Source organism: Amblyomma americanum, chromosome 1 (assembly GCF_052857255.1).
Source record: "Amblyomma americanum isolate KBUSLIRL-KWMA chromosome 1, ASM5285725v1, whole genome shotgun sequence".
NCBI classification, from domain to species: Eukaryota; Metazoa; Arthropoda; class Arachnida; order Ixodida; family Ixodidae; genus Amblyomma; species Amblyomma americanum.
Window position 1 is genome coordinate 466,253,140 of NC_135497.1, and position 14,226 is coordinate 466,267,365.

The window sequence follows — 14,226 nt, forward strand, 5'->3', positions numbered from 1 at the left end:
GTGCGCCTCAGAGGGATGGCCATTCAGACCTCGTGGTCTGCGGAGTGCTCGCGCCACTATCACCGCCGCTGAACTTATTTACAAAACGTGTACAAGCTTTAAAGAGATCGCCGTTCCAAGCGGGCGTGTGTGCTAGATTGCAGTCATTAACATGCTGAACGTAAAAGCGCAAGAAACAAGGACATAGAATAAGGCAGACAACACAAGCGCTCACTTCTAACTGATAACGCTTTTACGTTCAGCATGGAAAGCCAACTCGCTCAAACGCGGCCTTTATTGCAGTCATTAACATGTGGCAGTGTAACAGAGATGTCAAGGGCACTGTTGCAAGGTGTTCTTTTCAAAAACACGTTCCCGTTACAAAGAGATTCGCATCATACCACTGAACGAAGGACAGGAAAGCGGTTTAGGTCCTTCTTTTAATTCACCAGTGCTCGGTGATGGTTTCATTCAGCGGAGCGAAAGACGGCTCATGCTGTCGAGGCCGGCTTTCTGGCCGCCATTTCTGACCACGAACCTCTCGGCACTGACACAAAGCCGCTTGCGGCCCATGCTGACAAACAGGAATCGGTCGGGACAGCAGCTAACGATAATCTTCGAGATAGGTGTGTTCATCGAGATGCTGCCATCTGTTGGCGAGGTAAAAATAACATTCCGGCCATAGTCAGGAGACACCTCCACGTCGCCAGACGGCCTCTGTATTATGTGCACCCCGCCAACAAGCCAGAAATCTCCGTTCTCTGTTGATTCATAAATCGACTGGGCGACGATCTCGAAGCAGCTGTTGATCAAATGGCTGCCCTGCTCCGAGCCGCAGCGGAACACATTCAGGGCCAGGTCGTAGCGCAGCACTTTAAACCGCTCGGTCGTTGACTTGGTCCCTGAGTTGTCAACCAGGTACACGAGGCCGTGGAGGTGGCGGCCATGGAACGCTGTGAATGTAACCCCACGACGGGAGATCTTGGCCAGTCGCTTTCCCGTCTCGACGTCCACAGTACAGCCTTCCTGAAGCGCGCGTCCGCATGGGTGACAGACGCAGCTGCGGTCTCCGAAGCGGCTGAAGGCAGCCATGCAGTGCTTGGCAAAGTTGACGACGCGTACTGCCCGGTCCACCGAAATGTCGACGCGTACATGGTGCTTCAAGAACATGGACACTGTGCCAGAAGATGTCACCAGCGGCCCGTAATAGACTTCCAATAGATAGTGCTCGATGACCTCTGGGTCTACAAGCGCGTCGCCATGACCCTCGTCGCTCACCGTGCTGAAGGGCGCGTCCTCAGCGCCGCCAGGCTGTGACTTGGCCGTGCTTGCCTCCTGCTGTTCGTCCTCAAAACCCGGCAGTGCCGTGGAGCCAGCGGGCTCCAGCTCCTGGACCGTGTCACCGCCAGAGTAGATGCCGGACTCCAACCGGTCTCCAACCTTCGGCTCGCTCTGCTCGCAGGTGCGATGGTCGCCCATGTCGCCCTGTCTATCGGCGTCAGAGCCACATGGACCACAGGGCAACTCGGCCATCGAGGAGCGCGTGTGCGATGGCAGGCGGCAAATGCGAAATGCCGGTACGGGCGGCCACTGCGCGAGGCTCGAGGTAAAAATTGGCACCAGCTTCGTCTTCACCATATGCGTTCGAGCGTACCTGGGCGCCTCTGGGCAGCCTCTTTGCCAATATTGAACGGTACGAGCATTTTACGGTATTCCACATCCCAGATCATGCATATTTTTTTATTTTTTACCTCAATGGCCGCCGGTATGAGACACTGCACGAGAAATGGGCATGACAGTTGAGGACGACGGCCTCGATCGCATTCTTAAAACCGATTTCACTGATGTGCTGTACGGCGTCCAGCGGTAGTTCGTTCAAAGTTTGAGGAGATGAGAGATACTTTTTGCAGCTGTGTCGCAGTTGCCTTTGTGGGGCTGGTTAAGCTGGAGAGCTAATGATCTAGCGGTATGACTGATGTACCTAAGCGAGAGAGCTGATTCGAGCCGTCGTGAATATTTGCTGACAGATGAACCTAAAGCTAATGATAAAATGTATTAAAGCGGCGCAATGGGGAAATTATTCGACGCGTTTCAAACTGGTTGGCTCCTGATTTTAAAGCAGCCAAACTAGTGTAACGCGAGTAATCAGAAGAAATAAATGGACAACATGATTTTGCGTTCTTTCTAACGATAAAGAGAGGTCAGACTGATGACTATCCCATACTGGTGATGCGCGTTCTTACTAAGGGCGACCAAAAGCTAGGTATGGAAGTAAATCGATGTATGGGGTAGCGATTCGCAGACCGTGGCGTAAAAAGCCCAGGGTGCTGTTAGCCTCATCAGGGACGTTATGCATTGCCATGAAAGATTGTCAGTTACAGTCAAGCCCTAGTGCTTGCATCAAGAAACCGAAGAAAGAACATACTTAACAGGATTGTGAGATTGCCTACAATAAAAAGTAATCGAGCGTGTTCTAGTAATATTCGGAGACATTGACTATTGCTTGCACGAAGTTTCATTCGGGAAAGGTCTATTTGAGGGATGTCGATGTCAGTCTTATTAGAGATACAGTGGTGGACTACACATTCTTCGGCAAATATCAGATTTCGGAGGCAATATTGGCAAGAAGATCATTAATGTAAATGAGAAAAACCAGATGTCCGAGCGCTGTACAGATTTTGAGTAATAGCTGAAATAATTAGAGAGTGAGCGTAAACATTTTTATTTTCTAATACAAATTGCTCGCTGCTAGTCAAAAAGTTGTAAAGTCAGGATTTAACGTTTAGGCACGATAGTTGTATGAGCATTCTTTTATGTAGAACTTCATCGAATGCTGAATATAGCACATAGAAAGGCAAGTTAGCGCGAAAGGCATAGACAGGGAAGAGATACACGGGAGGAGTGCTGTGCCCCTTTTCTGTGTATTTTTCAATTACGTCTATCTCTTTCATGGTGTTGCTTAACAACTAATCACTTTTTTCGAGATCAAGCAACAGAGCGTCAGTATAGACGTTCAGGTGCAGGTTGGTGCATAGATCGTTTATAAACAGGGCCAATTGGGAATCACACCAAAGTTCTTCTAAAGGGGCCCTGAAAAACCTTCAGAGGAGAGTACACGAACTCGCTCATTCACTACATTGTGTTGTCATGTACTCCTGAGCCAAAAGAATACACTTATTGAGTTCCTCAGCTAATACATTTTTACACGCAGGAGCGAAACCACAAATACGCTCTAAAGTTGACGAGCACTTTCCGTCGAATTCTTTCATACTCGCGACCTCCCCCGTTTCACGCTCCTGCGTACGTCGGTTAAGAAGCGCCTATTGTTCAATTCTCTCAGACGTCACGCAGCTACCATGGCCGCGTCACTCCGGCGGGTCAGGAAGCTTCGCCCTGCGGAGAATCACTGCGCGCGTCGGCAGCCGGCGGTGAGTGGGAGAGACCGGTGATGGAGCGCCGACATTGGATCGTGAAAAAAGTAACGAGAGGAGGGGGAAAGGTGCGAAAGAACTGAAATTAAAATTTTGACAGCAGGTAAATCAGCTTCTAACGAACGCGCTCAAAAAAATATTGCTGAACGTTATTCGTGAAGCAGCGCTCTTGAACATCCCAAGTGTACCAATTTTTTTAGGACCCCTTTCAAAGCCCCGTAAAGAAGCCATGTCGGTTAGGATGAAAAAAATTAACCAAATGAAGCAATTTGACGACGTGCGAAAAAACATTATGTTCCGTTCGTTGTGAACAGATCTTTGTGAGAAAAATGGCTAGGTAGTTTCTCCGCGAAGGTGAACCTTTTCTGGGAACTGGAAAGATGTTACACTTCCCAGTCAAGTTGAAGCAAGCCTGATTGCTTAAAGAGGAGGGACAAGGTGACGCTTACAGTGTTCTTTTATTTCTTTGCATTTCGGAAGTAAGCTGGAAACAATGAATGGAGGATGCAAGTTTCAATTACGTGATTAGTTTCACTATGGCATTAGCAGCAATTATAATATTTGGCATAACAAAGAGATGCGCAGCTCAGAATTTTGGTAATTGCTGTTGGGTTCTTTAGTGAAGAGAAAAATTTTCAAAGAATGTGAATTACATGCTGATCCAGAATGCGAAGGAAAGCAACAGTCTCCGAAACCAAGTAGAGCACAGGGAAATGTTTCTATTTTTCATTTTTTAATTGTGGTATTGATCAATGCGAAAATAAGAGAGTAATTATTTTTAAGCTGAAAATTGTTTAGAAATTAGAAGAAAAGCAACCACATTCCGCTGAGGGGACCAGAACCCACGACCTCCGAGGTTGTCGATTCGGATCGCAATTGCGGAAAGGGGTTGCTTTTTTTCGTACTTTCTTATCAATGACGTTTAAGACATATAAAAAATACAGTATGAATTTTCTCTTGATCAACAGCACAATTTAAATAAAAAGAATAAAATCATTCCCTTTGTTTTCCCAGGTTTCGGAGACTGTTGGTCTCCTGCGTATATATGCCATAACGAGCCCGTCATTCCCCTGCCCTTGTGTGCACTGTGATCGAGAATAAGGATATCGTCATGCATATTAAAGACCTAGAGCCATGTAGGGTTAATAGTTATAAAAAAATTATGAGGGCGGGTGCGTCACATAAAAGGATAGTACGGACGGCATAACGACGGCGACACAAGAAAGCGAACAGCACATCTTGTATCGTGGCCGTTGCGCCCATGTTCTCTATCAACATGGACAAACTCGGCCAACAGTGTTATTCAGAAAGAACGTTTGCCTCTGCCGGCTAATGACAGGAATGTTTTTTTCTGCGCAATAATACTCTTTCATGCGCAAATGACGTTCAAGTCAGATCAGGCTTCCAAGAGAAGCTAGAATAGCCGAATATATATGTTAGAGCAACCAGGAGTAGCAATGAATTAGAGTAGCCGAGTAAGCTTAGATATACCCCTAGAGTATATCCATATATATATATATATATATATATATATATATATATATATATATATATATATATATATATATATATATATATATATATATATATATATATATAAATATATATATATATATATATATATATATATATATATATATATATATATATATATATATATATATATATATATATATATATATATATGTAAGTACAGTATTACGACAAACGCGACTGTTCGTTTTAAAGGTTTATTGTGCCAACAGTTTCGGGAATGGTATTCCCTTCGTCAGGGCAGGCTGATTGTAAGCCTGCCCTGACGAAGGGAATACCATTCCCGAAACTGTTGGCACAATAAACCTTTAAAACGAACAGTCGCGTTTGTCGTAATACTGTACTTACACTTGTAAACTGGCGCATTGGAACCCCTACAGAATACTATATATATATATATATATATATATATATATATATATATATATATATATATATATATATATATATATATATATATATATTTCAAAGGGGAGTGGCAAAAATTGCAATACATAAAATAACAATGAGAAAAAATAACACAATACTCATAACATAAGGAGAAATAGAGCAAACAAAAACGTCAATGAACTCATAAAAGCAAATAAAAGGAGGTAAACACTGTAGTATTACTGTAGTAATTACGTTTTTCAAATGTTTTTGGCTCTTTAGTGTATGTGCAGGGTAAAGGCTGGTTATTTCAGTCATTACGTGTCTTAATGAAGAATGTGGGAATACGCTTTTATGGCCATGGCAATGTGGTATGCTAAGTGAATATGATCGCGGCGAGAGGAGATAAATACGGTCTGGCAGGATCCAGACAGCGGAAAGAGATGGCTTTTGACGATATATTTAATGAATAACCGTAAACGAGAGATCTTCTTCTAGATTGATAGCGATAATAAGTTCAAAGCAGTCTTTATTTAAGGTACGCTAGCTCTTCTGTGGTAGTTGTTAAAAATGAAACGGCCTGAGCCATTCTACATGGCTTATCGAATGATGTTGAGTGATATGGGTGCCAAAGAGATGATGCGTATTCCAACTGTGAACTTACATAAGGACAAAGAACAGTAGCTTTAAGGATGATGGTGCTGAAGTTTCTTTGGAGAAACCACAGCATAGAATTGATCACTGGCTAGATGGAAGCGTCTGCGTAGACCGCGTCTGCACTTCCTACTGGGTGTTTTTCTTGAACTCTTTCATCTTTGCACCTTTTGTGTAGTACGGGGTGCATGTTCCGAGAGAGTGCCTGGACAAAGAATATCCTTCGCTGCTCATAACGTATACTGCAAGCATAGCCCAGTGCCCTCTTCGATGAGGAGAGGAGTAGGCTCTCCTGTGCTATAAGGAGCGCCTCCTGGTGTTCGGCGAAGGTATTTTGGATGCCTAAGATAGGTGCATGGCATCCGTTTGTTTGATGCCTCCCCGGCTAAGGAGGTGACAGGTCAAGCGTACTGTGACCCTGCTGACGACCAGAGCTCTGACTAGGAGGCGGATGTCCCTTTCTCTTAGTATACTCTTCCTCTTGGTCACTCTGGTGATCATCCTAGTGATTTCACCGGTGATTTTGGGAAAGTGCTTGAGCGTGTGCGATCCGCCTTGCAGTCTGAGAGAATCCACATCCCAAGACTCTTACGACGAAGACTTCTCTTATGTCTTGCCCCGCAATGGTAATGTCGAGGCATTACCTTCACTTGTCGTATTTACGGCGAGGGATCAAGATGACTTCAAATTTTTCGCGGAAGCAGGCTAATCCGGACAGATCAGGGACCCTTGCTTAAATGCATAGACTGGTGGGCGAGTTGGTGTTGCATTGAAGACCACGTACGGGCGCACACGAAGAAAAGCAGAGACAGACGCAGACAACAGAAGCGCTCATGTCTAACTGATGCTTGATACATACACCTTCCTTCATGCCGTCATCCAACTGAAAAAGCCGACTAAAGTGAATGCACTTAGACACATTGATTCTTTGAAAGATAATGAAAGGGATGGTGAGCGGAAACATGATGCACACGCTTTTCTAATCAAATCTCCTTTGGCTACCTCCCTTACATCCCAGCTCCTACGCACAGCTAGTATCCTGCAAGCTTTTAACAAAGGTATACCTGTGCTCCAATAATCTTTCGTTTAGACACCGGCTGGCATGATCAGTGCAACTGGACCCGCAAGACAGAGAATTTCATTCACCACCCCAGATGAACATGCAACAAATGGATCACGATGTTCGATTGAGCAAAGCTCCTTAATTTTTTCGAATGCATTTGTCATCTTGCAAAGTTTTGTCAGCTTCTCGAGCGCGTATAGCATGACTCGGACGTTGATGCGTGGTCTGCGTGGACGTGGTCTGCAACCCTTGATTGGCGCAGGTGGTGCGTTTGTCCGCGTACAGCGCGTGAATTATTCCCGGTATGGCATCGGTCCGGGGTGAGACGCCAGCCATGTCGAAGTTGAACAGGAGAGGCGATATCACCGACCCTGTGGGGTGCCTTTAGTGGGCAACCAAATGTTCGCAGCTCTCCCACTCATATATCATGGCCGCCGTGTCCGAGATTAAGACCGTTATGTAGCCATAAATCCGTCATCTGCTGTTTAGGGTGTTCAAGCCCGTTAGCGTAATTTATTGGGTAACGTTGTCAGAGACGCCCTTGAGGTCGACCGCCAAGATGATCTCTCCATGTTGGGGAATCTGCATTAGCATCTCTTCCTTGAGCTGCAGTAGAGCGTAGAGGCGTGAGGGTGGAATCCAAACACTTTGCGGAGTCGAAGATTGTTCGGCTTTAGTTAGGCTTCTAATCTCGCTTGAACTGCTCGTTCAGAGAGCTTCCCAAACCAGGATGTGATGGAAATGGGTCTTAGATGTGCCAAACCCTATGTCTTCCGGGCTTTGACAACAGGACGATATCCGCCCTCCTCCACGCTTGGGGTACCGTTCTGGTCTCCCATAGGCGCTTTAAATATTCGGTGATGTTGGCGATTCGTTCATAGCCCAGGTTGTCCATCTTCCTTCGCCTGGTGCCGTGTTCTCTGTGGCGGATGCGACTGCGGCGCAGACTTCCTCATTTGTTATGAATCGATCGAGATGGTTGTGTTCTTTCTCTTGTTATTCTTTTGTAGAGGCCGGAGGGCCGTTTCGCCATCCGGCCTATTTCAAAAGCAGAAGGAGGCTTATTCTTTGCGGTGTGTAGTTATTTTGGTGACTTGCTCTTGTAGAGATTTATTATGTGTCTGAGAATCGCACACGCTAGTGCTGTTCCCAGTGTGCCTTGCAGAAAATCGCAAATCTGATGTGAGGTCTGCCGGCTCAGAGTTAATGCATGCGGCTCTGCTTGCTGCGTGATCCGTGCTATGCGGAGGCGAAGGTTCCGGCATCACTTCGGCCTTCAACATCCTTTAGTGAGCTCTCATGGCGCCTCTCAGAGGCGAAGCAAGTGGTTACTGATTTCCGATGTTTCCTAGGAGCATTTAGCTGCACGGTTTTATATTTCCTATGATAGCTTCCCTAAAGGCCTCTCGGAAGGCCTTCCAATCCGTGAGCCCTGCCACCCCCTGGATCTTCGCATTGCCAGGGAGGTCACGATAAGATGTAGTCGTCGCTGGCCACAGTGATGCACCTCTCTCACATTCCTAACAAAGTTTGGGTCGGGGCACGAGTCCATAGTCGCTCAGTTTCCAATCCTAGTTGTGTCCGTTAGTAGTCGAGTTCAGTTTCGGTTGCCACTTATTCCTTCTGGCTGTCCTTGAGTGCTTCTCCTGGGTAGCCCCAGCTCGTGTGGTGGGAGTTCAATCTTCCCAGAACAACCATGGCATGGATCTTGGATTTTCGAACTGCCTGCCAGATGGATTTCTCGAAGTCGGGCCGTTTCTGTGACAGAGGGCTCTAGATGTTCAGCAAGAACATAATTTTCTTGGTCATTCTCTTAGGAATAATATCAATTAGAGATTTTCGATGTTGATATCTTCCAATTCATGTTTGATGGCAGTGGTTGATTTGAACACCAGGACGGCCGCCCCTCTAGGTTTCACTCCACATACGTACGTTGCATATTACCTTATGCCAGGATCAGACCTTTTTCTCTAGTAAAGCTGGGATGTCGTGAGAAGTTAGCTGATTTTGGACATGCTGTAGTAAGTTGGGCTGGTTTCGTTTGAGACTTCTGAAGTTGCTTTGCCAGGTTTATAATAGTGTTTGGTCATATCCCTTCTGCGAATAGTTCTTGCTGTCTCTGGCTGTGGACTGAGGCTTACGGTATGACCTTCTTACTGTGAGCGAGCGATAACAGAACAATGCGAGTTGAACAGCATGAAAGTTCGCTTAATTAGGGGCCGTTTTATAGCTGAGTTCCAAGAGCTCCCTCCGAGAGCGGCTACCCGTTGTCTTTAGCCAACGCTATGAAAGGCAGCTGTCGCACCCCACGCCATCTCAGTGACCGATCCATTAAGAAATGCGCACTGGTACCCTAAGTGCCCAGAATCACCGAATCATTGGCATCGAACTTAAAGTCCTAAGGCGTTGAAGTTTCACCCGTTCCGGCAAACAAAAGTTGCAGCAAGCTCTCATTGACGTGAAGTTAGCCTCCCATAAGAAAATTTTCCGGATATAATCTATAGTATGCCATTGGCGACTATAAATGTGCGTAGTTATACACAACTGGAAACTGCTAAAGACTTAAACAGCATCACTTTGATGTTAAAACAAAGTTTCGTGAAGAAACAGAACATAGATTCTATGAACGTCCGTATTTCAAAAACAGGAAGGAATCTAAAAGTCATTTGTATATGGAAACTGATATTCAAACAATCGAGAACACATATTTTCAACCATTATTCGCCATACCTTAACAACTGTATCGAGATTTGAAAAAGGCTCCCGTGCGGGTGGCGAAACGAGCGTTAAGTACATTCCTTCAGTTATCAGCGTATCACTTTCATCTTTACTTCCATACTTACTGGTCATAAGGCGATTGATCTAACCAGAAAATTGAAGAGCACTGTCTCTTCACTTATCCCATAGCATTTGTTTCCAGATCTCGTTCATTCCGGCTGTCAATTCACACAGCGATTTTTCACGGAATTGATGATGATGAGGAGGAGGAGGAGGCCACACGGACGGACGGAGGGACGGATAGGCGGGTGGGATGATTGACACTTGGATGGATGCATGGAAGGATGGCATGAGTGTCCCCTATGAAACTGGGTGGTGGCAATTTCCACCATGTTTTTGTTTAACTGCGCTGTAAATTGGTCTTGATATTCATCATTTTCTTTGAACACCTTTTATGTCAACTCTGCGTTTGAGCCACCAATCCACCAAACGCTTTTTGCTACCTTCCACCGCAGATTTATTCACATGACCATTGTTATCTCTGAAGCCTTGGGACTCAAGAAGAATGACTGTGCTTGCATCGACATCCGGATGGATACCAACACATTCGAGTATGAGGTACTGAATTGTTTCTACACATTTACCACACACAGCATATGTGTCATCTTCGCTAATTTTCTTTTTGTAGCTGCGCGTTGTAAGACTCCCTGACCTAGCTTCAAAGAGTAGGGCACCGCCTCTTGAGTTGTCATAAAACGCTTCTGATCTGTCTTTTCTAGTCTCGATATAGTTCTGCAGTACGCCTCTTTTATATTAAATTAATTTAGCTTTTACCTGTTGGTTTTTTTACCTGTTGTACAATGCTCTTTCTCCATCCTTGTGTCCAGCAGACATACTGGTTAAATTCCTGGTTCTTTTCCCCTATCACGAGCCAACCCTTTTTCTATATAAGTATTTAAATACCTTAGCTGCCCACCTGCTCTCATCCAATTTCCTCAGGCGTACTTCATGCAATATTTTACTGAGCTTCCCGTGGTTCTCTGTACTGCCTAGTTTGTGGTTTTGCCGTGGGCGTCTAGTGCTAATCTTCCAATAGCTCTATGATTTACCTCTAATCTCGACTGAACTTCTGCCCTTAAGCACAGACCCGCACTCCCGATAGTAAGCTCCGGCACCATGATTCCTCTCCAAATACCTCTGAGTGCTTATATTTGTTCTACCACCGCAATGCCCTATGTATCATTATCACGGCATCTTTTCGATCTTTTGCTATAAGAGACTGTTCGCGCTTTTCCGACACGTACATCTGCCCTTCGTTTACCCATAGCACGAGATAATTGTATTCAGCTACTATGGGTATTCAATGGCCTTGTATTGTAAGCGCCTGATGAGCTGTATCTTTGAAAATTATCACACCTGACTCAGTTGCGCAAAAACTGAAACCCAGAGCGTCTCCTTCGCGTCTCCAACCCAATTAACCAGAGTTTGCAAATTTTCGTGGCTCTGCTAACTGTGCAATATCGTCCGCGTATATTAAACCCGGTAGCTGCTGATCAACGAACTTTCCGCCTAATCAGTACGATAGATTATAACTTAAATTACTTCCTTGTAGCCTTCTTTCCATATTTATCATATGAATCATGAACAGCAACCGTGATAGAGGACAACCTTGCCATAATCCTTTGTGTACCTCAGCAGTTGTCGCACTTTTTATCCATTCCCCTGTAATTTCACATTTTTTTCTCGCTATATTTCCTGTCGAAAATCAATTACCCCATGACCGATACCGTCATATTTTAATATGTTCCACAGGAGTTGCCTGTTGTCGTTGTTGTTTGCACCGCTTATGTCCAGGGAGGTTAAATGGAGAGCTCCATTTTCTGCCTTATCTATTTCGATGCATTGGGTAAGCACGAACAGGATATCATCTAAGCACCTACCTCATCTGAAGCCGTCCTGAAGTTCTCCGACTATTCTATTACTGTCTACGCGTGACTGTATTTATAATTTCACCGCCTGCATCGCCAGCCTGTATATAATTGATGTTACTGTAATCGGTCGGAAGACCTCTGTGTTCATCTTATCGCCTTTCCCTTTATAAATGAAATTCATTTTACTCTGTTTCCAGCTATGCGGAATTTGCTTATTTGTTATGACTGTCTCCAATGTTTCATCAGCGTTTCCTTGCCTCTTGGGCCAAGTTCATTTATCAGCTACATGGGAATTGCGTCTACCCCTACGGACTTGCATTTTGGAAGATTTTCTTCCACCTTTTTCTAGTTAGGATTAATCAGTTCACCTCTGTTTCCTATTGTGCTGTCCGGTGTTGCTCCCTCATTTGGAGCGACTACCTCATCGTCTTTCCTAAATGACTCCGCTATAATTGCTGTAATGTAGTTCACAGCGTCATCTTACAGTAAACTTTTTCCCTCGACATCTCGAATCTTTTCCTGCTTTCTTTGATTTGTTTTACCCGGACAGCTCATATGGTTCTAGGATTTTCTTGGCCCCCCTTTAGTTGCATCGCAAACTTCAACCAGCCAGCGATCAGAGGACCCCTTTATTTTGGCCTGGACGAGGACCTGCACTCGCTGTTTTTTTGTTGATAAAATTGCTCTTTTTGGCTTAGTTCCTCTTCAGATAACTGCACCCTCTCTGCTTGTCTGTATCCCCTTGAAGCCAACCGTCATTCTTAGATGGGCTCCCTAATTTCCTTATCACACCAGCTTTGTGGTTCCTCTTTCCGCTTCAGAGATTTACTCATTTTAATAGTTTCATGTTTGTACTGCTGAGAAATTCTAAATTTTTATAATCCTACTTTTCCATGGGGCGTTTCTATATTACCGCTCTATGCCGGCTACTATCAGCCCTATTTGTTCGTCGTTTAATTTTGCATTCTTCTTTTCAGTTCTCTGCATTTCTCTTTTGCTCCGGGCTCCCGGCTGTAGACTAATACGCTTATGGCCACTTCCCAGGCTGTACTTTTTGTCTTCGTCTATTTGCAATATTGCCAGTTTGCTATAGATCCCCGCCACATTAGGCAGTAGTCAATGGTCGAGTGCCTGTTACGGAATTCCCACGTGGTTTTTCCCTGACATTTAGTTTCTCTATTTACAATAACAATGTTGTGCCGCTCACAGAAGTGTATCTGTATATCCATCGAATCCTCGATGTGGCCATTGATGTCACCCAGCAGAATAATATCAGCACCGTCTCCAAACTGCTTTACATCGTCATTGAGACACTTAGGTAGATCCTTGTTTTTTCTTGCCGGCATTTGTCCCCTGTCCCTAAATAAACTGCACTTAGTCATGTCCTTTTACCGGCAAATGTACCTGATACCAAGATATATTCTTCGCAAGTTGGCTTTATTCTTTGCCAATTTGTTCCTTGATGTATCAGCATATATCTACTCCTCCTGCCTTCCTCTTCGTTGTTGTGTTACTCTCTTCCCAGATGTTGCCATAAATAAATGTGGGCCTTCTAGATCTCTGAGATGTGTCTCGCATAGCGCGTATACACTTTATTTATCGTCTTTTAACTGGTGTTCTATTTCTAACCACTTCGTTCTCTTTCTACCGCCTTGCGTGTTTGTGTACCTGATCCTGGTGTTAAATCTCTTTTTTTTGTAGTTTTCTTCTTGGACCTCCTGGTGGCCATTTTGTTGGTGTCAGCTGCCATTGTTACACTTTTTGCTTTGCTTCTACCTACCCCTACACCCTGAGCCGCCGTGGACCCCCTAAAAAAGCTGCTGATCGGCTTGCCAGGCGCCAGCGGATCTCTGCTCCTACCCTTCCACTAAAATAGATGCCAACTCATGTAAAGCCTCTGTCAAAACCTGCTCTATGTACTTCCCTGTTTATGTCTGCCACTTCAAAGCCTTTCTCCAGGCTTAACTTCTTTATCTCTCGATTAACCGTCACCACTTCCTTGACAACCTCTCTGTTCCGTCCTTACACCTCCGGCACTGTGCACACCACGATCTGCCTTTTCTGTGCTATCATTCTTATATCGTCAGCTCCCTCTGCTAATCTTTCCACTACTTGTACGGCTTCACCATTCAGGACATCATTCAGCTCCACCGCTACCACTACAAAATTGCGCAATGCAACAAACACAGAAAGTTCTCTTTTTGCGTCTTTCAGTACTGCGTTGGTTAGACTCCACTTACTTTCGCGCCCTTTTTGAAGGTGGAAAAACACTCCCTCTGTAAAGATATCGCAAAAAAAAACGATGCGACCTGTGGTTTCATTTCATGCTTCGCAACTTCTAAAAGTTTCCGCCTGGTCTCAGTGAATTAAAGAGAAATTATTCAATAATTACTGAGTAATTGAATCGCATAAATTTTCGAGGTTGCCTTAAAATCTTTGCTCATGGCTAACCATATCAGTGTAATTCAGAAATCCTCATGTTTGTCTTAAATACTGGTTGCATTTCAGCTTTTATGCCGCATAGAGACACAGAAAGAAACGTGCTCGG

General features: G+C 44.7%; 1 protein-coding gene across 1 annotated transcript; it reads right to left on the bottom strand.

Annotated features, from left to right (window-relative positions):
- Nucleotides 1-322: 322 nt before the first annotated feature.
- LOC144104573 (uncharacterized) lies at nucleotides 323-1,527 on the bottom strand. The gene has a single exon (XM_077637673.1). It carries the CDS (start codon nucleotides 1,510-1,512, stop codon nucleotides 451-453), a length of 1,062 nt encoding a protein of 353 aa, XP_077493799.1. The 5' UTR covers nucleotides 1,513-1,527; the 3' UTR covers nucleotides 323-450.
- Between the last annotated feature and the right edge of the window lie 12,699 nt (nucleotides 1,528-14,226).

Excerpts from the sequence above, each read along its gene's own strand:
- LOC144104573 (XM_077637673.1), bottom strand. The coding sequence starts at position 1,512 with ATGGCCGAGTTGCCCTGTGGTCCATGTGGCTCTGACGCCGATAGACAG.